General features: G+C 43.3%; 1 protein-coding gene across 11 annotated transcripts in view; it reads right to left on the bottom strand.

The window, feature by feature from the left end:
- Window positions 1-24,635, bottom strand: part of ZNF521 (zinc finger protein 521) — a 232,863-nt gene that overhangs the window by 29,929 nt on the left and 178,299 nt on the right. For all 11 annotated transcript variants that reach the window (XM_080380562.1, XM_080380567.1, XM_080380568.1 and 8 more), the window contains one exon: window positions 695-826. In XM_080380562.1, the coding sequence (XP_080236688.1) occupies window positions 695-826 (132 nt within the window). The remainder of the gene's footprint in view (window positions 1-694; window positions 827-24,635) is intronic.

Raw genomic sequence — 24,635 nt, 5'->3', positions numbered from 1 at the left:
GCATTTTTCTGTTCCTCGTTATGGCCCAAACACTGCAGTGCTTAGCCCTACTGGGTCAAGTTATTTTCTCACTTGGGTTTTACTACTGAATAACACCACTGACTTGGGGAGGATTATTCCACACTTGGACTTGTGTCAGGGGAAGGCTGAACTTGACTTGTGGCAAGACAACATGGTTTGCTTTCTAAAGCACATTACAAGGGTGTTTCTTCTCACCACAAGCCAACAAACACACGCCAGCAGGCTTTCTTACTGGATCAGAGGAGAATGTTGCTGCACAGGCTATGCCTAGCAGCCCTTGCCCATGAGGCCAAGTTCTGCTCTGAGTTACATTAGTTTAGATGAAAGATCTGTAGCTTTAAAGCACAAATTTATGGCCAGTTTTAACCTTGGCAAGTTTGGAACATGGAGATAATGAACGTGATGTGGTGGAAGGTAAGAGACTATCACTTTTGTAATTATAAAAAAACTCACACTTCCAACAGAAGAGCTTGAAATGCAGCTCTTGCAGATAGATGCCTGACCTTCCAAGGAGCTCAGCTTTCTAAATGATTTCTAATCAATATTACTAATGAGCACAAACGTAATGTTCCCTCCTAAAACTGACCTAAAACCAGCACACCACACAGTTGTAAGTGCCGTTCTGCAAGCGCAAGTTAAAAAAAAGCATGACTGGGACATGATAGCCTCCTACCTGTAAAGCACACTGGGCATTTGAAGGTGCCCCCCATGCCTTCAAAGCTGTGTTCTATCAGGTGGCACTGAAGTTTGGCAGGAGAGTCAAACGTCTGATTGCAGAGTTTGCATTCATGGTTCAGTCCTTCATCTGTGGAAAAAATCAAAGAAAAAGTGAAATTCACTACAGCCCTTACTGAAGAGCAAATCCAACAAGATCTATGAATGGAAAAGACTTCTGTTTTCCTAAGCTCAGGAAACTGGATGCCCCTCAGCACCAGTTGAGTGTTCTTTTACCTGGAAGGTTTCAGAATGTACAAAGCTTAACTGGGCATTAAAAGCACAGATTTTTTTGGTGCGATTAGCACCAAACAGGAATGCAGAGCATTAGACTTCAGTGGGAAATGATGAATAGGCCCTGAAACACCCATCATCTCTTAGCTGAGCCACCTGACCACGACCGTGTACATTTGCAAAACAGCACACCAGAAATCTAGCGCTGATCACACATCACCCCATTTACCATGGGTAAGATCTGCCAACGCACGCGTTTTTGGCACTGTGGCTGACGTGGAGTTTCTCGTACCCAGTGTGAGAGGGGAGGGTAGTTTATACCCTCACATCACTCCTGCTCCACGTTTCCAGTCCCAGGGGCACACACAAAATCTTTTGCAAGCCACAGGATTTCCCAGCTCCCTTTCTGACAATCCTACGGTTTTTTCCCCTTTATTTGCATTTCTCCTCTTAACAGTTCAGAAAAGTCCCTGTGTGCCTCCTGACGCAGCTTTCCCATCAATGTCCTGCGGCTTTAAAACCCTTCCCACTCCCTGCCGCTTGTTCCTCCGCTTCCTCCCATTGTCCTCCCATTGTCCTTTGAAGGCCGGCTGGTGCCTGGCACCAGGTTCCCTTCCTGAGGGTGCTGCAGGATTCATCCACTCCACCATGAGGGCAGTCAACGGCTGTCCTACTTAGAAACAGTTGCTAGGTAAGAAGTGGCTTCCAGCCCTGCTGCAGAGGCCTCAATTCCCACAGCGCCGCTTAGAAAAGGTCCTTCTGTATGTCACCGGTGTGCTACATGAGTAGCATCGATCTCACAGGTAAATACTGTATCCCATTATCAAAAATCAAAAGGGAATAAAACACTTGGCGACTGGCACAGCTCCCTAGCATTTCTCGGGTGAAAAGGAGTGATTTAGGAGAGTGTCCTGCCCACCTAGATGCCACGCTGCCTACCTCCTGCCAGGCACAGCACTGCCTGCAGTGATTAGTGACCGTAATGATGGGCATTCGCAGTTGGCAGCTGCTGTAGACAGCGAGAGTAGAGACTGCGTTTTGTACTCCACACAACAACCCTCCCCACCGACGTATAAAGAAAACACCACGGCGCTGGCGTAGCTGAGCGGGGCCACGCGCCCTCTCAAAATGACCCTCAGTAACTTAGCAGAATTGAAAAAATGTCAGTGGTAGCCCTCAGCTTTCACTTCTCACCAGCCCGAAAGCTAATTTTAGCCTCCATGTAAGTCATGGCATCTTTAGCCAAGGGTGGGAATGTGTGGGCTTCAGACAGTGGATGTGAAGCCAGGCGGTGGTGGCTGTTCTGTGCGTGGAACTACCGAAAGCTAGTGTCATGTGGTTTTCAGGTGTCAGAGCCCTTTATAATGTGAAGTTAAGGGGCAGACAAAAACCAACAAAGCCAAAAGATTTACACAAAGTTGGGATGGGGTGGTGGGGAATAAACAGGTAAAAATGTACTGACTACAAAATTTCTATCCTGACCACAGTCCGTAGCTGGGGAGCTCTCTCTTCACTGAACATCTAGCTCTCGTAATGTTCATATATAAGGCATCTCCGTTGCCCTTCATGGTAAAACTGTGTTTTCCAGCTAGTGACTGTGAGAGGAATGGAGGAGCCCATTTTGGCTCTTTAAAATGGACTCATTGGCACGTGGCCATTTTTTTAACGCTCCTGTCTTCCTGTCAGTCTTAGCGCAACAGGGTGGTGCCACGGGAGCAAACACGGCTGAGCATTGCCTGCACGCTCACGCAGCACACTGCAAACTTCCCTTCGTCCTCCTCCCAATCCTTCATTAAAGCAGTGTTCAATGTTCCTGCCTCCATGCTGAAGAGCGATCAGAGGGGTGTGAGATGGCAGGCCTGCTCTGGGAGTCAGCTGAAAAAGGTCAGTGGTCCCAGCAATCCCGTGCGCACAGACTATTGCCACTGAGGTGCCTGTCTCTGTTACCCACACCAGACAGAACAACTTTGCTGCTTTTGACTCCCATCCTACCTGACCGGGCACTAATTTATAGCTGGGTCCGCTGAGAACAGCTGTCAGCACAAGCTCAGGCAAAGGCTCAGGTCAGTCTCAGCTGTTTTGCCACCACAGCCTCTCTGGGGAGACTAGAATATCGAGGCAGCGGAGCACAGGCTGCTGAGGTACACGTCCCATCCAGCCAGACACACAGGTAGTCAGGTACTGTGGGCTGAACATACTCAGCAAAAGACTCCTGGGGGGACAGATTAGTAGTAGGTGACACCTTCTCATCAGGTAGGTGACACCTTTCATAACTCTTCATAGATAAATAAGTAAGCATTTATCAAATACATGCTAACAATCTCTTTAGCAGGGAAAATTTTAGTGGATTCTCAAGAGTTGCCTGTGATTCAGGATTTTCCACCATCACTTGCAAACCCTTCCAGTGTGTTCTGCTTTTGCTACTGCTGACAGAAGACAAGTATGGCCCGCGCAAGCACTGTCAAGGGGAGCATAAGGGAAAAGAACCTGGCATGCACCCGTCTGTACACCTAAGAGAGATGGTCGCATCCTGCTAGTCAGGCTCTATGCCACGCTGTCCCAACAGGCAGCATCCCATAGCTGTGGGCGAAGCCGGAGAACCGCACACTAGACAGAAGAGGAAGGCTCAACAAACCATATATAAATGTCTCTTCTTTCCTGAACTTGCAAATCAGTAAGGAGGACTATAAAGGCTGCCACGTGATTAGATAATTTCTCCTACATCCAGATCTGTGTTGTGGTCATTACCAAACAGATAGCTCTGAGAACGGTGCAAGTGCCCACAAAGGGTAATTACAAGCTAGAAAGCCTGCATGGTGAAGTTTCTCCATCAAACTGTTTGTGCTGATATGCACAGTCAAAGCAATTAGGACAAAGGGAGCTCCATCTCAGGATCTTCCATGTCAAGGTGAAGATCATCAATGCCAATTCTCAAATCACAGAGTTACTGTTGGCAAAGTGTAAATGAACGACGCTAATCATTCTTGAGCACAGGAACACTGAATGGGGAGTTCTTCAAACATTCCAAGGGAGAAAGACTTCCTAAAAAGAAATATTTTTATATGGAGCTACAGAAGACAGAGAAGGTTTTTTTGGATTTCCATTACCTTAGCTAATGAGGAAAAAGTAGGAAGAAAGGCATGCACTCCTGATGCTGAAGCAAAACTAATTCTAGTTACACAGTGTTTATACTTGTTCAAGAAGAACCGAACCCCATTAAATGTGACCCTATTGTATTTCCCATATCACTCAGATCCAAGGCGATCTCCTGCTCACAAACATCAAAATCACTTTGATTACTGTATGTTGCAAATCCAATTTTCCTAAAGGCTTATAAACAGGGTTTGAAAAATCCCCTCACCCTCTTGCCTGGGGCAGATAGGAAACTTCCCCAGGCAAGAGACATCAATTTGTGCAGAATCTAAGCTATCTCTTAAAAATAAAATGTTTTTAGTCTCCTAGTTCTAAAGACCGCATTTAAAATATGACTACATTTGTATAACTAATAGAATAATTTTTCTTAAGTCCTGCTGTTCAGGGGGTTATAAACCCCTCCCCTCACACTCTTTCACCCATTTTGTGCATATCACCTGCTCTGTGCTGCATCCTTTGAACAAAGGGCAAGGTTCCAGTCCTTGAATTCAAGAATGTGAGAGCAACATGATTTAAATTTAAGGGAGACAAACAAGGTTACCATATTGGCAGAAGAGCCAGGAGTGCTGGGTCCCATTCCAAACTCTGACACTGACTTCCTCTTATCACCTTGGGCATGACAGTATGGCCTGTGTTTCTCAGACTACCTAACTTTAAAAAGAGGTGTTAATTTTTAATTTCTACTTTAATAGGCTGACCTAATTAGTATCCCTTAAGACTTTTAATACAACCGGGACAGCAGAGCTGGCAAAGAGTCTAGGACTATCCACAGAAGACCCAGAATCACTGTCACCTGCCTTTGAAAAGGTTTAAGATAACATGTTCGGGCACACAACTACCTGCTTGCTTAGGTCACACAGCACCGCACAAGGATGAAGGAACAAGGCTTTGTCCCTGTGCTCTACTCTCCAGAGAATTTAAAAGCACAGCCAGCATTTTATCTCCCACTGGCATGAAAAAGCTAGGGTGTGGCAGCTCTTGCAGAGGTTCCAGATGCAGAAAGAAGATGCAAAGGGCTGTGTTTACACGCTGGCCCCTGTCTAGCTTTTCACATTTAGCAAACAATTTGATAGGGTGCTATGGAAGTGCAAAGTATGATATCATTAATAAATAAAGGGCCGGTGAAATGTCACGTTTTCAGTTTCCATTTGGGATAAATCTGAAATGGAATGGAGTGTCAGATACAGTCCAAGAGGCTCTTCTTCCCTGCAGAACAGAGCTACAGTTCTTTGCTCTTACTCAGGAAAAAAAAAAGAAAAAAAAAAAAAGAAAAAAAAAAAGGAAAAAAGTGCTGAACAGCTTTAAAAAATTCAATCAAAATAATCTGCTCTTTGGAAAGGTGGCGGCTGACAGTAATTGGAAAATACTGTCTGACTCATTTATTAAAGTGAGATTCAGAGTCAATTGATTTAATAACCATTAGAATATTCTATTAAGGATATAATAGGTTGGCACAGCCCTATTTTTTATTAAGAGTTATAGGTAAGAAATAAGCAATGCTATGGAATTTTAGACAACTGCTGTATGGATTAGGCTAAAAATATGGCTTGCAAAACAGGTATAAAAGCAGCAACTATCAGGAGGAGGAATAGGAAAGTACATTACAGTGCAAATGAGTTAGCTGAATGATGAAAAAGAAATGAACCTTTAATATAAAGTCTGCACTTTTCCAAACCTAACAGAAAACTATGCACTGCATTCCCTGATGTGGTACATCGTAAAACAAGTCAGCACGTCCTTCACATTATGGATCCAACAACTCCATAAGGAAGGCAAGAACAAAGTACCCACTGTACAGCACAGAACTGCTGCTTACTGTTGCCCTTACATGGTTAGGATATGAGTTTGGACATGGTTAAGACTCTGCAACATGGATGAAGATGGTTTACCCACTGCTGGTAGACAAATGAGTTTGATGCGTGCAGAATTTCTGCATAAGTAAATTAGTTTCCATTTATAATTATTATTCAGATAGTGGGAAAATGTAAACATGAATCAGTTCTAAATAAATGCATTTAATATTCATCTAAATGTTTAATATTTACACAAATATTAAGTGTTTGAATGGGGGTAGGTAGATTTTAATTGAGGTGCAGCCCATTATCTCAGCAACTAACTTGATAACCAGCTATAAAAGCAAACAAAATCAGTCTTCATGCTGAGCATATATCCACAGTTGGGGATCCTCTGTCTTTGCACCAGCTAGCCATGCTGTGGAGTTACTGCGTAACCTGTATGGCAGGCAAGATCCCCCCGCTTTCACCCCCACTTGAGGCACTGCTTTGGACGACCTGGCCCAATTTGTGCTACCAACTCAATGCACAACTTTTTCATTTCACGGAAGGCCCTGACATTTCAATATACACTTTAAACAAGTGAAACCCTTTAAGCAGCCTCTAGACTGTGTGTCCCATGTTTATGCTTCTTGCTCTTCAATAAAAACAGAACTAGAGCAGCTACAAGCAAATGTTCACTGGCTGACTTACATGCAGCTGTTAAGTCGGTAACCACTGGGGGCCCTCTTATATTGTCTGATCAACACTACAGCCATTACCGAGTACCAATTTGTAACAGTTTATAAGTAACTCTTTCTCTTATTCACCCTCGAGATTGTCCAGAAGGGTCCTTCTGCCTTTTACTCTGAATAAATCTATAGGCAAAGGTCCAAAGATGATGAAGTCCTCCTGGTAAATCATCACGAGGCTGGGTCCATGCTTAAAAGTGTCTGCTAAGAAGCAGTGTAAACTCTGCCCTCCACACACAACACAGGAACGAAATGGCCTGCGGTCTCTGTATTATTTTCAGGTCTAAATCATGCACAGCTCCCACATTCAACGTATTTTCTTTATAATCTTTTTTACCAAGCAAACCATGCCCCTAAACCAATTTCTCCTTCTTCGCATGGCTTCCACTCTTCCTGAAGTTAACTTTGCAGCACACATTTATAAGCCAGAGATCTGAGGAGCAAGGAAGGAATGCCATAGATGACAGCTAACCCCTTGGCTACAACACCTCACACTGAAAACCAGGGAAAGACAAAATACACCATACAACACTGTAATTTGCAGAGTATGTAGCCATCCATGCTCCCTAGTTTATAGTGCTATGTTTGTTTGCATTTTTGTAATTCTACTGGCCACACACAGACACGTACACACACACAGACACACACGGACACACACAGACACACACACAGACACACACACACACACTCACTCATCAGACTCTCTGGGCCAATCTCATTCCTGCTCCAAATTCAGTCTTAGGGTCCACTACGGTAACTGCATGACAAGTATCCTCACCTGCTAAGGAACACACAACACCTCTTCCAAGCCTGGAAGCTGACATGAAACAGTGCTCGAAGTCTCCAGCACCATGTTCTTAATTTCTCCGTGATTGTAATAGTGCTTCTGTCATTTTCAATTTCTCAAGCATTATCACAAAACCCATACGACAAACACTATCCACCATGGTGTTAATTTTGGAAGCTGACATGAAAAGCATGGAAATACAGTGATAAAGTAGGAGACAGTAAAGGCAAAGCATACAGCTGGAACTTGCAGCAGGAAAAAGAATATTGCTGGAATTTACAGCTGTAAGAACCTGCCATGGAAAAAAACAGCTTTTTTTTTAAAGTTCTAACTAACGGTTCAGTCCTGATGGGACAGGATGGAGGACTGGATGGAAAGACAGAAGTACACCCATGTCTCTCCTGCAGTGCTCAGGGCAGATCACCATGGGTTTGGAATCAGGGGGGTGGGGGTGGAAATATCTTCCTCACCCTCTTGGCACTGTTATCCTGCATTTCCCTCTCGTGCCACACACTACTGCGTGTGTAGGCAGGCCTGCGCGGTGGTCTGTGTTTACTCTTAATAGGACTTCTAACTGAAACTGTGATGTTAGCTACGGACTGGGAAACTTAAAACATCAGCCTGCAACCTGAGCAATGTCTCTCCCCTTGCTTTTTTTGAGTTCAGAATGATTTTGGGGCAAGGCTCTGCCCATGACTGAGGAAGGAGGTGGACAAGATGCAAGGAACAGTCCTAAACTCTTGAGTTGCCAACAACTGTAGCCTCCCAAGGGGAAAGTTGAGACCAGGCTCTGCCTCTGCCTCGAAGGATACTAGCCAGCATCAGAAGGAAGAGGATCTGCACTGTGCTGTGGAGGCCAGGCCACACTGGCTCCCAGCAGCACCAGGCAGAAAGCCTTATTCAACTGGTCGGGAATAAATCCTACAGCCTTCTGCAGCGTATTGCTAAAGCTACAGCAAAGGGTGCTGACTGATGGAATGACAAAGAGCTGGGATCCACCTCCTCAATTAAAGCAAAAGTTCATCTCTCCAGGGCCAGATTTTGAAATTAGATCTGCTTAAGGGAAAGCCAGTCTACTGCATCTTTCATTCCACTGTATTTTTGTCTGAAGCAAGGGATGCATTTCACTTCACCAACTGTTCACTTTTTTGCTTGGTTGCACTCACTTTGGCTGCTTGTAAGTGAACACTTCTTACCACGTGTGCCTTGTATGTTCTATTAAAGCCACAAATTGTCTGGCTTTGGTGAGGCTGTATGAAAAAAAAAAAAAAAAAAAAAGAAGGGCAACTGGCAGGGTCTATTTCTTAATAACTGTCATGTTTTCAGCTCAAGTAAGAATGATTTAAATACAGCAAATGCCCTCTCCATCAAAAAACAGCATTTTCTGGGCAACTGGCAATCAGGAGAGAGTTCGGGAATTTAGCAACAGAGCTATTCACAAACTGATGGGACATGCATAATTTGCTACTCCTTGTCTGTAACTGCACTAGGAAAACGTATTAAAATTTGTTTGAAAAAAGTCTTGTGTTGCATCACGTAGCTATACACATTACAAGGTTACACTCCATCACTGCACTAAAATCCCATGTGATAGAGCTTATTTTGGAAACAATTTTACCATGGGATATAAAAAGAAATTTAAACCGGTAGGAATAAGCTGAGTGGTATGAGTTATTTGTAGACAGATGATCCAGCTCAACGTTTACCTTTTCAAAAAGCACTTGGTGAGCACTGCTTAAAAACTTGGGAGACTGATCCTTCAAATGTTGGCATAACTAGCTCAGGGGAGCAGGCTTCCCATCTTACTAGACTCTTGTCTAGACTTTCTGTGGGCCTAAATTCTGCCAAAGTGTGCAAGGCCAAGCCCTTCACCCTCACACTGCACAGTGAGATGCAGATTGCTATCTGCATATAACAGATAAAGAAACCAAACCCCAGGGCTGCTAAATGGCTGCCTTCCTACCCCAAACAGAATAAAAACTCTCCCACTAAATTCCAGCGGATGAAGAATTAGGCTCTGCTTAATCTGCCCATCGTTACGAACACAGTGTCAGAATTAAGGTCAGAATTGAGTTTTTCTTTGTTCTTTTCTGTGAGCTAAGAGCCTATTTCTTTCAAGAAGAAAGTTTTTTTGACCAAATCTTCTCTAGCAAAGTCAAATTACAATTGGAATGGCTCAGAGATTGCCTGAGCAAAGTAGTTATTAACAATTTAATCAAACTGTAGGGGGAAAAACTAATAAAAATGTCACATTTATATTCTGAAGAATTAAGAACCGTAAAATATAAGTTAAATCTTTTGGTTTTTTTAGCACTGTTCATTCAATTTCAATATTTTTGTTCACTGTTTAGGCTAGATTCTTTTTAATGTTCTTGCTTTCTGGTTGGAGAAACCAGTTTTCTCTGTTATTTTATGTTAAATGCCTATTAGTAATGCCCACTCATCTGGGACTTCTGGATCTAGTGGAAGTGCAGGTATATCTACTTTGAAGTTTTGCACAAAGAAAACACAAATTGTTAAACTAGGAGAGGGTATTTCATGTTGCATAAACTAAATGCAACCTGTTCTGTATTTAGGGGTACTGGGAAAACATCTTCTTGCATGGAGACAATCAAAGCGTCAATATTAATTCTACACCACAGCGGACCAGCTGTAGAAATTATGTTTTGTACACAGCTCTCATCAGGTATTGCTTTCATTCTTAGTATACAGAAAGGGTCAGAGTTGCCTTCCTTCTTTTGGCATGAAGCCATTAGATGCCTGAAAGATAAAGTCTCTAAATGCTGAAATGCCGTTTATCCAACCTACAAAGAATTGTCTGCTTACTCTTAAAAGAAGGGGAAGAAAAAAGTTAAATTGAAAAAAAGAGTAAATAGGCTAGTCTAGGCAAGGGTCAGATCTTCCTGTATTACTGGATATTTGAATTGATAGAATGAAGAAACAACAGTGCTCCTCGTGATTTCCTAATAGATCAGATCCTACTGATATATTTTTCTGAATCTAAATGCCATTATAGGTGTCAAAGATTATCTGGCATCTTCTTAAATAGATGAGGAACCCTTTGAAATGAGCAGCAATTGCTGGGATATTGATCCAGTCCTTAAAACTCATTTAGGGGTGTATCAACTTCCTGCTTTCTTTCCTCTTAACCTCCATCTCCTCACTGCACCCCTCAGAAAAATCAGGGAGGAAGAAGCGGTTCTAGCTGTTAAGGCCCTCAGGTCTGTGCTGATAACCAGGCATTTGATTAGATTCTTTTCACCTGAGCAAACTGCTTTGCCAGTTAGGGGAGATCTCCTTGTACAGCAACGTATTAAAATGATAAAGTGCAATGTAATGTAAAGAATTAGTTTGCTGTTTTATTTAGGAAAGCATGAGAAAGCTCAATTTTAATTTGCGCTAACCTTTCCCTATGTCTCTCTTTGATCCTGCTACAAACAGCAGCTTTGGGCTCACGTAGCAAAAAAAGACCAGACTTCATTCTAAACCTACTCCACTCTCCTTCCCACTTTCTCTGCTGGTATTAAGACTTCACACTGAGCTGAACAAACAGCTGTTGGGATTTCTATATTAAAAGTTCTTTATTTGTGGATAGGAGAATAATGAGGGCCAATTAGTTATTTTTCCTCTATTTGTTACATGTTTGTGGGTTGGCTTTTTTTTTTTTTAATTCTAAATGCCACTTTTAAAGATATATTCCAACCCTTCACCAAACTTAGTTCCTCAGTGAAACAAAGACACCATTTCCTACTATACTGGGAGTCTTCTGAACATCTCCCTCTCTCCAGCAAACTTTCAGGTAGCAGAATGGCAAAGTTATGAACATGAAATAATAAGAGAAAAAGAGGAAAAACAACAAAGTAGAAGAAACAAAGAAGGGTTGGCTGAAAAGATATGTATCGTTGACAGGCAAAGATTGGGTGGGGAAGGAGAGCAGACATAGCAGCAACGATCAAGAAAAAAGGGAGTAGACTGAAAAGGCTGATGGAGAAGAGGTGCCAAGCAGAAGCAGGACAAGGGCATGAAACCTAGATGGAGGCAAAGAGGCAAAAGAAAGTCTTGATTTAACCCTCACTTGAATTTCACTGAAGAAACGCAGAGAAGCTTACATTTCCAGACAGAGTTTGGGTAATTCAGTGCAGCTCCGATGGCAATAATGATAGATGTATTTTTACGGCCAAATGTCTTAGGCCAACATTGCCACTTTATAATTAATAACAATAAGCAATTTAAAAGAACAGCAGGCTACAAGTATAAGGCATCAAACTGTATCACCAAAGGAAAAAAATACAGCACTATTATGAGAAAAATAAATGTATAGGCTGTCAGGTCAATGTATATCCTCTCTAGATAAAACTTATAGAGCTGGAGAAAAATGTGGTGTGACATTAAATGCCTATGAGGTGATTAACATCAGTGAAAAACCAAAAAACACTTGTAAGACTCTGAGGAAATCTGAAATGCGATAGGAAAAACATGCCTGTAACAGCAAGAGAGAGGTGGCTGACCACTGTAAGGCATTAGCCTTTCACTGAGAGATACTCTAATAAATAAATTACAAGCCTACATTTGTTGGTTGAAACATTCTCCGAAAGGCCCACTGAGTTTTCATTGTGTGTGTGTCAGTTCATTTAAATAAGAGGAGGTAAGAAAAACGAGAGAAACCCAAGGTGCACGGTGGGAGGACAGGGACCGCACCTAGCGGGAGGGAGGTCAGCGGAGGGGCTCTGCCGGGCTTTCTGCCACCGCTCCTTCCCCGGGGCTTCGGGCAAGCGCCAGATTCCCCCCCGCCCTCCCCTCCCCCGCCCGCGCCCCCCAGCCGTCTCCCTGCAGCGGGCCGCGCGACTCCTTCCCTCCGCAGGAGCCGGCCCCGCTCCTGGCAGCCCCGTTCACGCCCGGGGAGCGGGCGCCGGGCCCCTGCCGCCGGGCCCCAGCCGGGCGGCCCCACCGGGGCTCCCGGGAGCCTCCCGCCTCTCCGCCCGGCCCGCCAGCCCCGGCCCAGCCGCAGCCCCGGGGCAGCCCGCCCGGACCCCGGGCCGGGCCGGGGGCTGCAGGGCCGGGAGCCGCCCGGCGCCGTGCGCGGCCTCTCCGCGCCCCCCGCCACAGCGGTCCCTCGCCGGGCAGCGGCAGCGCTCCGCGAGGCTGCGCCGGGCTCCAGCCATCTTCTAGCACGGCCGGGAGGTGTGCAAAGGGCAAAGCAGGCCGTCGGGCCCCGGCAGGCACACCTCCAGTGAAATCCCCGTGTGCGCCCGTGAGCGGCTGGAGCGGGGCCGGGTCCCCGCCGGGTTGCGGCTGGGAGCCCCTCCGGCCCGGCCCGGCCCGGCCCTGCGTGCGGCGCTGCGGGCACTGGCACAAGGTGCCGCGCAGTCCCCGGAACCAAATTTATTAATGCCACGTGTGGCAAAATTGGGAGAAAGGGTTAAAAATCGTGAGATTTAACCAAGTGTATGCCTGGAATTCTGCGCGGGGCATTCGAGTTTGGGCAGTCTCCCTGCAGAGGGTTTCTCTGTAACAAGGAAAGTGAGCGTTTGATGGGTTTTTTTAAAATGAAGACCGAGATCTTGATGCAGTAATGTCATTTCAGGGGCTCAGGTTGAAAAAGAAGCACTGAACATTGTGAGACTTGTGATCAAATTGTGAAACTGTGAAACCTAATTTACCCAAATGAAATGGGGGACACAAAATTAATTCAGATAAATGAGGATTTTGAATAAGCAAGGGACTATTTAGTGCTTTTAATACACATCCTGGGACACAACCTCATTACAGATCAGGAGTGTTGTGCTGTGAGTTTGTGTCAGGGTGGAAGTGTCACTGACACAACAAATAAAACCAAAAATATCCTACTCCCTGATCGCTTATTTTGTGTTTCCATACGCACACTACACGAGCCTGAAGAATAATTAACACTGCTGAGAAGAAGCAGCAACAGTGTATGAGTCTCACTACAGCAGACCTCTCATCATAACAGAAATACAAATGTACTAGTTATCGTAACTGTGTTATGCTAAGTAGACCTTTGCCCCACATTATTGTAAGTTAGAGGAGGGAAAGGGGAAAAGGAAGATGGTATCAGCATTCTTGATGATATTTTATTTATCCACACATACCGTTGACACAGTTGAAAAATAAGGAGAAGAATGGAAGGAGGCATGCACAGTACTTGTGGGCCCAGGTTTTTTCACATTTCCTCAGGGAAGACGACTGCCAGTGAATACAGCCATCCCTTTCACAGAGCAATCCCAAGCATTAACTGCCCACAAAAAATAATAATAATAAAAAAAAAAATTCCACAGCTACCACATGGACTTAAAAAGATGCTGTGGGCATCTTTGCTGTGGACAAATTTTTAATTTCTTAACTTTATGACAATTTGTCCAACACCTGAGCAGATTCTTTTAAGCTACCATTTAAATATTTAAATACCCTGATTATGTAATGAAGGCCAGTTCTGCAGGATTTTGTTTCCGTCATCAACCTCTTGATATTAAGAAATAAAAGTGTTTCTTAACAGAATTGTAAAAAATGTGCATTTAACTTGCCTGGTCTTTTCTTTTTGAAAGCCGGAGGGCCATCATTTGGAAGCCCAGATGCTGTTTAAAATGAAGTGTCTTCATCACAAACCTTGCAGGCAGCAAGTTTCTGTACTTCCTCGGCATGTTATGCTTACTTGTCAGTCTTTCTCCAAACAAAGTGGGGAAAACAAGCATCTGAGACACAAAGATGTAAAGCAGATAGAATATATCCCCCAGCCCCTTCGATTGCCTCCTTCACCTCACTCAAGAAGCAACTTTTAATTTATTAAACCTGGGGGTGAGCAGAGAGATTTAACACTAAGCAGGATCTGAACAACAGAAAATAAAGTCAAGGAGGAGTATTACCCCTCTAGTCATATTTGGAAAAAAGGGGTGTTTTAGAAGTCCAAAAAAGAAAAAAAAGGGATGGGAGGAGGGTAAAAGGGCAAACTCGCTGGCTACGCCATATATCACTGATCAGCAAGACCCCACTGTCAGATTTTGCAGTGCCTTTTGCTAAGAGTGAAGCATGCAGGTTTTGATCCTGTGACACTCTTACAAATAAGCAACATAATTTGTTGATGTTTATTTCTCCTTGATTGCTGGACTTGATACATGATATGGCAGTAGAGTACAATAAAAATTGCTGTGTTAAATCCCTGAAAATTATACAGTTGAAAAAGCGGGCAGCCTCTGTAGTTCAGCTTGGCACCAGAGGCCAAAGACCACAACTGAAAATAATAGTTGATGAAGAATACCTGCAGAGCAGCAGGCAAACTGAGGCAGGGAAACTGAACTGAGAGCCATACTTGCACACCACCTACCAACCCTCTTCTCTTTCCAACATTTCATATATGTCACTGACACACCCTTCCTCTCCCCGAAAAGGTAAAAAAAGAACAAGCTGGCTATGAAGAAAAAAAACCACCAAACTTGAAAGTGAGCTATAGCAAACAGAAAGTTGGCTGACATATCAAAACACCAGTGTTTCTCAGAAAATAAACCACTCTGAAGCTCTTAGTAAAAAGTGGCAATAGCAGGAAAATTCCAAATTAAAGTTGTTGCTTTGTCCTTGGTTCACTATGTTGGTAAGATACTGCACCGTGTATAGTACATTATCTTTGAATCACGCATTCTGTGCCCTCTGTCACTGGATCAAAACTGTCACATCATGGCAAGTCAAAAATACCTGCCAAGTAACAGGTGTCTTTCACCTTTAATTTCATGAAAGGCCCACATGAGAGAAGCGCATGTTGCATGGCCAAGGTTTGCAGTCATGTCTGTTCCCAGCAGTACAAAACAAATCAAGGTCAAAAGGGAAGAGTTTGCCTACAGTCCTGCATGTGTGTTTGCATTTGTGTTACAGAAACAGAGAAAGCTAGCAAATACTGCAAGTATAATGGTTTCAAGCATGGGGGAAATACAATATGATGCAGCTCTTACAGGGTTCATGCAATAAGTAATAAATGTCACTTCTGAGGGTGACCTGCTCATTTTACCTCTTATAATAAAAAGCGGGTGCATGGGGGTCAACTGATTTCAGCTGAGCCAACACCAATTGAGCATACAGCCTTCCATGCTGGATAACTCAGGCTGCATGGTTTGTAATGTATTTTTTTTAGATGCTACACAAATGGTACATTCAAAGGCAGCTTGGTTTCTCAAATCCAGTGACGGCCAGTGGAAGCTGGGTGTCCATCTACATTTACACACCTTTAAAAAACCCCACAACACTTCTCTGCTGTGGAACTGCAGAAGAAACTCCCTTTCTGCCCCCTCTGCCCCCTGCCTGTGCATGCTGTTCCCCCAACCCCCTCACTGCTTTCACCCAAATATAAATAAAAAGGAAGATCTGCTTCACTACATTTGCTTGCATTAATTGATGTTAAAAAAGTCTGTTAAAAATAAAGCCCAGCAGTGACATTTTTCTTTGCTAAAGCACGATAGCAGCACATTACAAACATTACAAAAAGGTCCCCTGGTAGGATTGTGAAGTTCTACTCTGGCAGTAAAATGCATCTACTGTATGTTCCCTGATTTATTTATTTATTTATTTAACGCAGGATGTGTCGCAAATGCAGATAAAACTCCCTGGCTCAGCAGCTGGGTTGCAATACTGAATGGGAGCACTGGATGAGTACCGTGTATTTTTAGCATTTGTTTTACCACGGTCAAATAAGTGATCCTGTTTACTGGTGGCAATGACGCTCGCAGCTATTCAGTCCCAGCTTGACATTTTCCCAATGGCTGCACCTCTCTTGCTTTTTGCATGAGTTGGGTGGTTCTGAAGGACGCGATACTTTGTGCCCAGAGGTCCTTTTGACATTTTAGAACAATGCATTCATCAGGCTGCTAGTCTCCTGAGGTACACCCAGAGCAGCAGAAAAACTGAAGAACCACAGAACCCAGCTTGCACACCCATTCTCCAAGAAATCTCTCCCTATGCCAGCTGACATATGGGTTTCTGGGAAAACAGTTTCAAGCCAAGTAAAAGACTGCATTGCCTTCAGGGAAGGTGAGTACAGATGCTAAATTAGGCCTGGCAGGGTTGCCAAAGTGGGGAGAAATAGAAACAAAGGGGTCAATTGTTTTCGTGTCCCTGGTGTTGCATACCAGGATAAATATAGCCTCTCCTCTCTTGCCTCTCTCTACTCAGGGCTTTGTAAAATGCCCTGAGTATCTGCAGAATCGGGTCCCAAATCCTGCTGCTTGCATAAGCTTTGCCAAATCCTTAATGCCCAGTCACTTGAATCTTCTTAAAAATGTCTTTTTCTAGACCACCTGAGGATGTCTGAGAGCAAAAGAGAAGCGGGCAGGTAAGTGGTTCTGTGGCTGTAACCTGTCAGAGTCTGAAGGAATGAGAGCAGCAGCAGAATATACTGTCACCTGGCCTTGTTACCTGTTCCCTGCAGCTCACGCTGCAGTCCAGCCCAGAGAACCTCTCCATGTGAGGACAAGCAGCCAGAAAAGAATGGGACCAGGAACACTGAATAAGGCACACATATTTGTGTTCTTTTTTTTTTTTTTTGAAACAGATAATCATCACTCCAGGCAAACATGGCAGAACTTAAGATGTTGAAGAACACACAAAGCTGGACAAGGTAGAGCTGTGCAGGGGTCCTGACAGCATTTCTTCAAAGCAGAAGAGCCCTGTGACAGAAGATAGTGGCACGTTGGCTGTGACTCTAGAAATAGGTGTTCAAAGCTGTAAGCACTAGGAGAGCACAGGTCGAGGCACATAGGAATCTCAGTGAGGGAGCATAAGCAGGGTTGGATAGAAATCTTTGAGAATGATCACAAGACCCTTATACTTGATAAAGGGGTAAGAGTAACACAAGTGACTATAAGTAAACTGCATAAAACCAAGTATCCAAAAACAGCTTGGTGGCTGCAGTTGTCTAGTGCGAGGAAAAGCAACATGGTTAAAGTGAAATATAAGTTGGCTTCTAATAAAAGAACTGGCTGTAGAGGTGGAAAGAAATGGAGAGATCTTTGAGATGATGAGAAGGAAAAAGCAGTGGGATTTGGAGACGGGAATGGGTGGATTAACAGAGCAAAAAGGAGCCAAAAATAACAGTGGAGGAATATTGAGAGAACATTACTGACAGGTGTCTGCTAGTTATAATTATATATCTCTTCTAATGCCAGTGTTATATTAGACTCTATCTAAACAAAGGTATTATTTCTGTCTTTGAGCTCCTGATCAAGAGAGAAGAAATACTTTCTGCTCTTATCAAGTAATGAATGAACCACACTGGAGAAAGATTGAAGAGCAGCAATATGGACACATGTCTCAATAAAAGATACACGGATATACGTTTCAAATTGCATATAGAAATGATGCTTGAACCACTACTTAAACAGGATTACTCCTTAATTTTTTTTAATTACTCCTTAAACCATAGCCAGAGCAAGTCTGTAACACCAATGTGAATGAGGAGGAGGAGGCGTTTTTCCTGTTTGAAGCCTAATGGGGTTGCACGGGAGAAGAGGAGAAGCTGGCAAATACCTTTGTCAAAGGAGACTGCGGCCAGCTTGATTGCTGTCTTTTACTAGTAAAATAACTGGAGCTGCAACCAGCTACAATTAGGTGCTCAGTAATGTGTTAACAGGTAGCTATGCAAGCAAAAATGAAATCTAGTCAAGCCAAGCTGAACTTTGATCCTCAGCCTATCTTTTACAAAGCAGCACCAAGGGACTGTGTTTTTTTTTCTTAGCAGCTTTCACACTGATACTATCACAACAATTAGTGCTTTTGAGACAGGCTGGTGGGATTGACAGCTGGCTGATGACACAGCACAGCTTGGAGACTGCCATTAGATCATCACTATTGACAGGTTATCTGCTTGTTCCTCACTAGCAAAAAGTTGTGCTGTCTTTTGGCAATTGCAACTTATTCTTGAAATACGCCTCAAAACAAGCATCTTCCACAATTTTGTATTATTCACAGTTAAACTGGTAACACAACTGTCCTGAGACTGTGTTTCACAAGGGACAATCCTGATGCTTTAATACCATCATTACAGACGCCCTGCAAGTGTTTTAAGGCAGATTTTCTTGCCAACATATGGAAAAATTGCTGTAATAGGATTTTCGTTAAACCTTTTAACTGCCATGTAAGCTGTGGAAAAGTGAGTGTGTGCACACATATGTACAGTCTATTTGTTTCCACGTCAAATTTACAAACCTAAACAAAGGACCAGGGAACTATGGTAAAGACCAGTAAGTGCGATGGCTCTGCATAGGAAAGAAACTGTGGTATAGTGAGACTATCCCAGCTGAGCCGGAGAAGATGAACACAAATTACCCAAAGATTAAAAACAAGCAAACAAGTCTGTGTGAACCAGAAAGCAAGAAAGACTTGCTTTCTCAAGATCTGTGTTTCCTAGTTGATTGACTTTGTGTCCAAGAACGCACATGTGCAAGCTCTCTCCCAGGTCCTATTTTTCTGTTCTCTACTATAAAATCTGTAAAGTTTAGAAAGGGCTCTTTTTCCCTGTCGGGGAACATCGTACAGATTGCTGTCCTCCTCCTCAACTGCATTCTCACAAAATATGTAGAAACACAGCTTTCTCTGAGCCCTCTCTCTTTCTGTCCGATATGAACAAAACGGAGAAGACTGACATGTGGACAGACATGTACTTTGGCCATGTGACAGCTGCATAACGTGGTACCCTCAAGAAACAGGGCTTCCTACGTATGCTGAACTTTCTGGCTTATGAGCAATATAAACAGCATTCTAAATATGTATAATTTAGTTGCTTCTCACTTTGAATGAGGTGTGGGGAAAAGAAATGATTTGCTCTCCCAGTTGCCCCAAGGACTGTCACTCTATTGCCACCTGCTACAAGTCCCAACCCATGCAGAGCAGTCTGGCTGATCCCAGGTGACCCCAGCACGCCTCCCTATGCCTCAGTTTACAGTACAGGGCAAAACCAATGCAAAACAGAGCATGTTCTTCAAAGTCAGCCTGGCTGACATCCTTTGAGCTCACCTTCTGTATGACTTGGTATAAGCAGTCACTATTAGAAGGCCAGTCTGCAGTTATTTACCAAATGACAGAAGTGTTATTTCCTTTGCAAAGTGAGCACTCCAAGCACCCTTGCATGCATTTGGGGCAGGGGCTGCTTTTTGCACCTTTCTGTATTATCACTGTTATCTTATTGTGCTACTGGTACAGGACTCCACACAAAACAGTAAATTCCTTGAATGCTGGTTTGTTTTTCTCCACCCATGCAATAAGGGTAGCCAAGCCAAGGGCTTCTTCCTGCACACTCCACAATGCCTTACGATTGCACTGAAATCCTGAGGTGCTGGTGTGTACCCAGCATCTCACACGTGGCGCTGACACCCTGCTGAATGAAGCCCTCACAGCAGACTTATGAGTGACACTTGCTTTCCTGGCCTCCAGAAACAGCCTACCCACAACAGCAGAGCTTGGTAAGTTTCATCAAAACACAAAAAAAGACTTAAGCCTAAAGCAGAAAATACTAAACCAAAACAGGGAGTGGGCACTGGCCTCTCCTACCAGTTGTGTGAGGCGCTGTTTTTCATGATAACGCCTTGATAGCCATCTCCCTTCAGTAAAATGAGACACTTCTTTCCTTAGGGAGTGGGCAGTGAGTTAGAAAAAGACTAATCACTTTTGAAAGTACTAAAAAAAAATAATCTCTATCTATATGGTTAAAGAAAAGTCTAAGTCTTTCTAATTTGGAGAATTCATCTCATGGAGCATACTAGACAGTTGCTAGGGGGCTCTGACTGAGGGCTCTTGGGTCTTCTCCATACCTTTGATCTGCATTATGAAATGTTAATGTCCACCACGTCAGGACTTGTTACATAAACATACCCTTTCTCTAACTGCTCAGTCCTGCCCGTTGCAACTTCCATTCATATTATCCATTTATATTTAAATGCTGGCTTGGAGCTTATACCCAGAAGCACTGACATTTTTAAACAGGAGCAGCTAAACTAGGGTAAACTGCTAAATATAATTTATTGATGATAAAGAGCTTGGTTCAGATTAAATTCTAGCAATTTAATAATGAACACATTCACATCCTGCATCCGGAATATGTATATGTATGTGTTTTCCCCTCCTCATTTAACTGGGAGGAGAGGGTCTCGGAATCTGTGATTTCCTGTTGATTAGATATGAAGCAACCACAAGCACATATTTTTGATATCTCTATTAACAGACTGTTCATGTCTAACTGCAAAACTTGGTTGCACTTCTCTCAACATCTTTGCCCAAGACAGACCAGTAAACACAATTCCTCTCTCTATAATTAGCCTTTTCTCTAAGGGCCCTGAAGTAAGTCTGCATGCCGTAGATTTAATATCCAGTGCTATATCCATATGTGCTGCCCTTGTCTGGTCCCAGAGCATATAAACTCCCCTATTAGCAGCCTTGACTGCTTAATTATGCAGATTTTTTTTGTACCCGCCTGCCTGTAAAATTACTGTGTCTAACCTTTTTTTTCCTCCCTCCTTTTTGCACCATGCTGGCCATTCTAATGAAATCGGCATAGGGGAAAGGGCCTGATTTGCAGTTATGGAGGCTGGATCGCACTGGCAATCTGTCCTTAGTGGGAGTTACAAAAGAAGTCAAATGCCTTCATCTGGTTCTCCCCTCTCATCCCCAAGGTGATTGAGTTCACTTCCTGATGCTTCCCAAGTTTTCCTCGGGCTGTCCAATCAGCGCATCCACCAGGGAGCCCAGCCTGGCTTGCAACAGTCTCAGTATCTAGTTACAGCCCCACCAGGGACAGTCAACTATCCACCCCCAAGCCTTCAGATGAAAACCTTTTCTAACAAGGCCGCCCAGCGCCAATGAAATAACACACATCTGCATATCCACTGGGTCCCATGTTTCTTGTGCTCATGGATTATGTATCTTGCAGCCTCTAATAAAGAAATGCAGTTCTTTGTTTAATGTTTATCTTGTGCTTGTTAAGCAAATGCTAATGTTGTATCAGAATGCTTTAGTGCTATTTGGGTTTTTGGTGATTTACTACAAGACAATCTGCTGTGAAGTAAATTTAGAGGGGAGGGGGAAGGAAAAAAAAATCAGAGAGAGAGAGAGAGAGAGAGAGAGGTTTGACAGAGAAGGAGCAAGAGGCAGAGGGAAAGACGGAGGGAGAGAGATGGGAGACCGAGCGCAACAGCTCCCGGTATGACTTCCCTAACCCCCAGCTGACATGCCCACTTCATCACTAGCCAGTCTGATACCTGGAGGTGCAGAATCAACCCAGTATGATTTCCAAAAGGGATGAGATGATAACTTCCCCTTCAGTGATAAGGTAAACAGTGTCCTGAAGGGTAAACAAAAAATAAAAAGGCCCCTTTTGTTGTCTGCCTTTGTGCCCTGATGGTTAGCACTGTGCTGTGTTATTCACAGACCACAGGGAAGCCCTAGATTTAATTGTTCATGCCTGGCTCCGCTAGAAATGGGCAAAAGAGAATATGAAGTATTCAGAACCCCCTTCTCCAAATTATTTTTTCTTCCCGCCCCCCTTCGGGAGGGGGAGAGAGGAGATGTGGAAGCTGATGAACGAATGAATGTCCTCTATTTACCCTTTGGCAAGACAGAATATAGATATCCACAGCGCTAAGCATTCCTGTCAGTCTCCGTTCAATTCCTTCAACCCTGTTTTGAAAGACATAAGTTCTGGAGTTCTGTTTAATTTTCTTCTACAAATGAATCAGCTGCCCACGTAGCCCCCTTTCACGCTACAACATCCTTTTTAGAGACTACCCTTTGTCACAAAGATCAGTTCGTTTTAAGGACTGCATGAAATAAGGTTGCACAGGGTCCCTGGGGTCAAACCAGAACTGCAGCTTACAACTACTTTATGGACAAACAGTTCTACACTTTCAATATGATGGAAGCCTGAAAGGTACAGATTTCCATATGGAGATATCTTCTGGAATCACAAAGGTATCGTGCGGTAGGGCAGTAAACTAATGCTCATTCTCTTTGCGCACGCGTGGACTTTCAGCACATGAATATCCTATTCATCGCTGTGGTCCTGTTCTCTTAGCATACCTTTTACCCATTGTCCAAGAGTGTGATAATACATGAATGCATCACACTGCTGCACTTACAGATGTATACAATTACTGATTGCAAACACTCAAGATTTTTAAACCTTTCATTGCTGAAAGAGTAAAGTGGCGCTAGTGTAAGTTGGTGCTCAGTCTTCTGAACTGCGAACAATGACCACCTGAAAGTCTTTGATACAGAAGATGAAAAATATGACAAGTAGTTACGTGAGGTTTTCTACCTTTCCCCCCTTTTTATGTGCCTTGATTTTCAAAAGATCATTTCAGCTGGTAAGAGGGACTTCATTTTTTGAACCCACTCAAATCTCTAGGTTATCTGCTGAAACTGCTGATAAAACATTCCTCTTCATAAATACCAGATGGGTATTTTGGTGCTATTTATTTACAAGGAGTTGAATTCTCATTTTGAACATAAAAACTACTATCATCAAGTAGATTCGTGTAGGATCGTATTTCCTCTATTAATTTAAAAGGGAGGGTTCTTGCTCCTGTTAGCTAGCTCTGCCCTCTAAGTGGCTTAAGAGCACAAACTTCCTGTGTTTTTGATTACTGCCTTTCCCCTTCCCTGCTTTCCTTCAACCAAACGGAGTAGATTTCCATCTAAGTGGTATACTTTATTTTTTTGTATTTGGGGTATTACTATACAAAGCCATCGTGAGCTCCACACACTCTGCTAATGCCCCGTTTATTATTAGATACAGTTCAAGGTCCTGACTGTAATCTTTTAAAGCCCCTAATGACCTAGGGTTGGGCTCCATTTGAGACTTTCTCTCCACTTATGGTCCACCAAGAAAATTGAGCTCAACAGGAACACTAAACCTGACAGTGTTCCCATTTAAATCCTTCAGAGCAAGAGAGTTTCTCCATAAGCCTACTGTAGAAGTCCATATCTGACCTGCTGACTTCAGCTGACTCTACGCAACAGCATCACCATGAACTGTCTGCACGGGAACCCTGTCAGAGACTTCATTTCCCTCCTGCAGTCTCCATCAAAGCTACCTTTGGTAATCACTACAGCTGAGAACACTGCTCAGCATAAATTAAGAAAGAGGCTCAAGGACACAAGTCCGTAAAGACACAAGTATACACTTGGCCTGAAATACAGGAAAACTTCAACCTCCAGCCTGTGATAAAGAATGTCCATTACAAATATGAGGCTTGACCTAGTGACTGGCATCTGTGTACAGATAACCTTACTGCGATGTTAAAGTCATCTTCACTAACTAGTCTGCATTATTTCCATTTCCATACCAACAGATTCTAATTAGGCAACACTAATGCACATGCCCCTGATAGCCTGTGGTTCACCTTATAGCTAGCCACACTTTTAATCTGTGCTGTGTGGTAGTGGCAGACATAGAGCAGGAGATGTATCAACAATCCCTGTCTTTTTTTTTTTTTTTTTTTTTTTTTAAATAAGAACCTGAGAGTCAAACAGACATTTTCCACCAGCATTAAAAAAACACCTCCTAAAAGTAAAAATTGACTGCTATGGATCTAAGCAGGAAAACTACATAGCTATCAAACCATATTAGTGATGAAGTTATATCCTAAATACTCCTAAGTACCTGCTCATCTTTTTTATCTTGACAAGAATCACCAAAAACAGAGTTGGAAGGGACCTTAAAAGGTCATCTAGAGCATCCCCCTGCCTTAAGGCAGGATCAGCTATGGTGTACAATTTAGATGACCTTGAACTAACGAAGCAGAAAGGATGATGGCTAAAATGCCAGTGGATTAAGCCCAGTTCTGAATGTATTGATTACAAGGAAAAAAGCATTTTAAATCTGCTCTAACTGTGCAAGAGTCAAAGAAAACAGGTGGTTAACAAGTTGGTTAATCCAGGTTGTTTGCTTCAGGTGATGGAGTCAAGTGTTTCTGACTGTGAGGGATTATTTTCAGGATCTAGATTTCAGATCCAGATAGATATCTTGTGGCTGTGCAAGCTCTAACAGAGATATAGAGGTGTTTGATAGCTACCTGTCAGAGTCAATTTGCAAGAGTCACCATGAAGTTTTTAGCAACAATCTTTTAAGTATAATGAGTCTTTTCTGCTTGAATTTCAGCCTGTGATGTTTCCAGAATTTCTGGAACTGACAGGACACACAATAAAACCACAGAG

Source organism: Falco punctatus, assembly GCF_963210335.1.
Source record: "Falco punctatus genome assembly, chromosome: 3".
Lineage (NCBI taxonomy): Eukaryota > Metazoa > Chordata > Aves > Falconiformes > Falconidae > Falco > Falco punctatus.
This window is presented reverse-complemented; position numbering and strand designations above follow the sequence as displayed.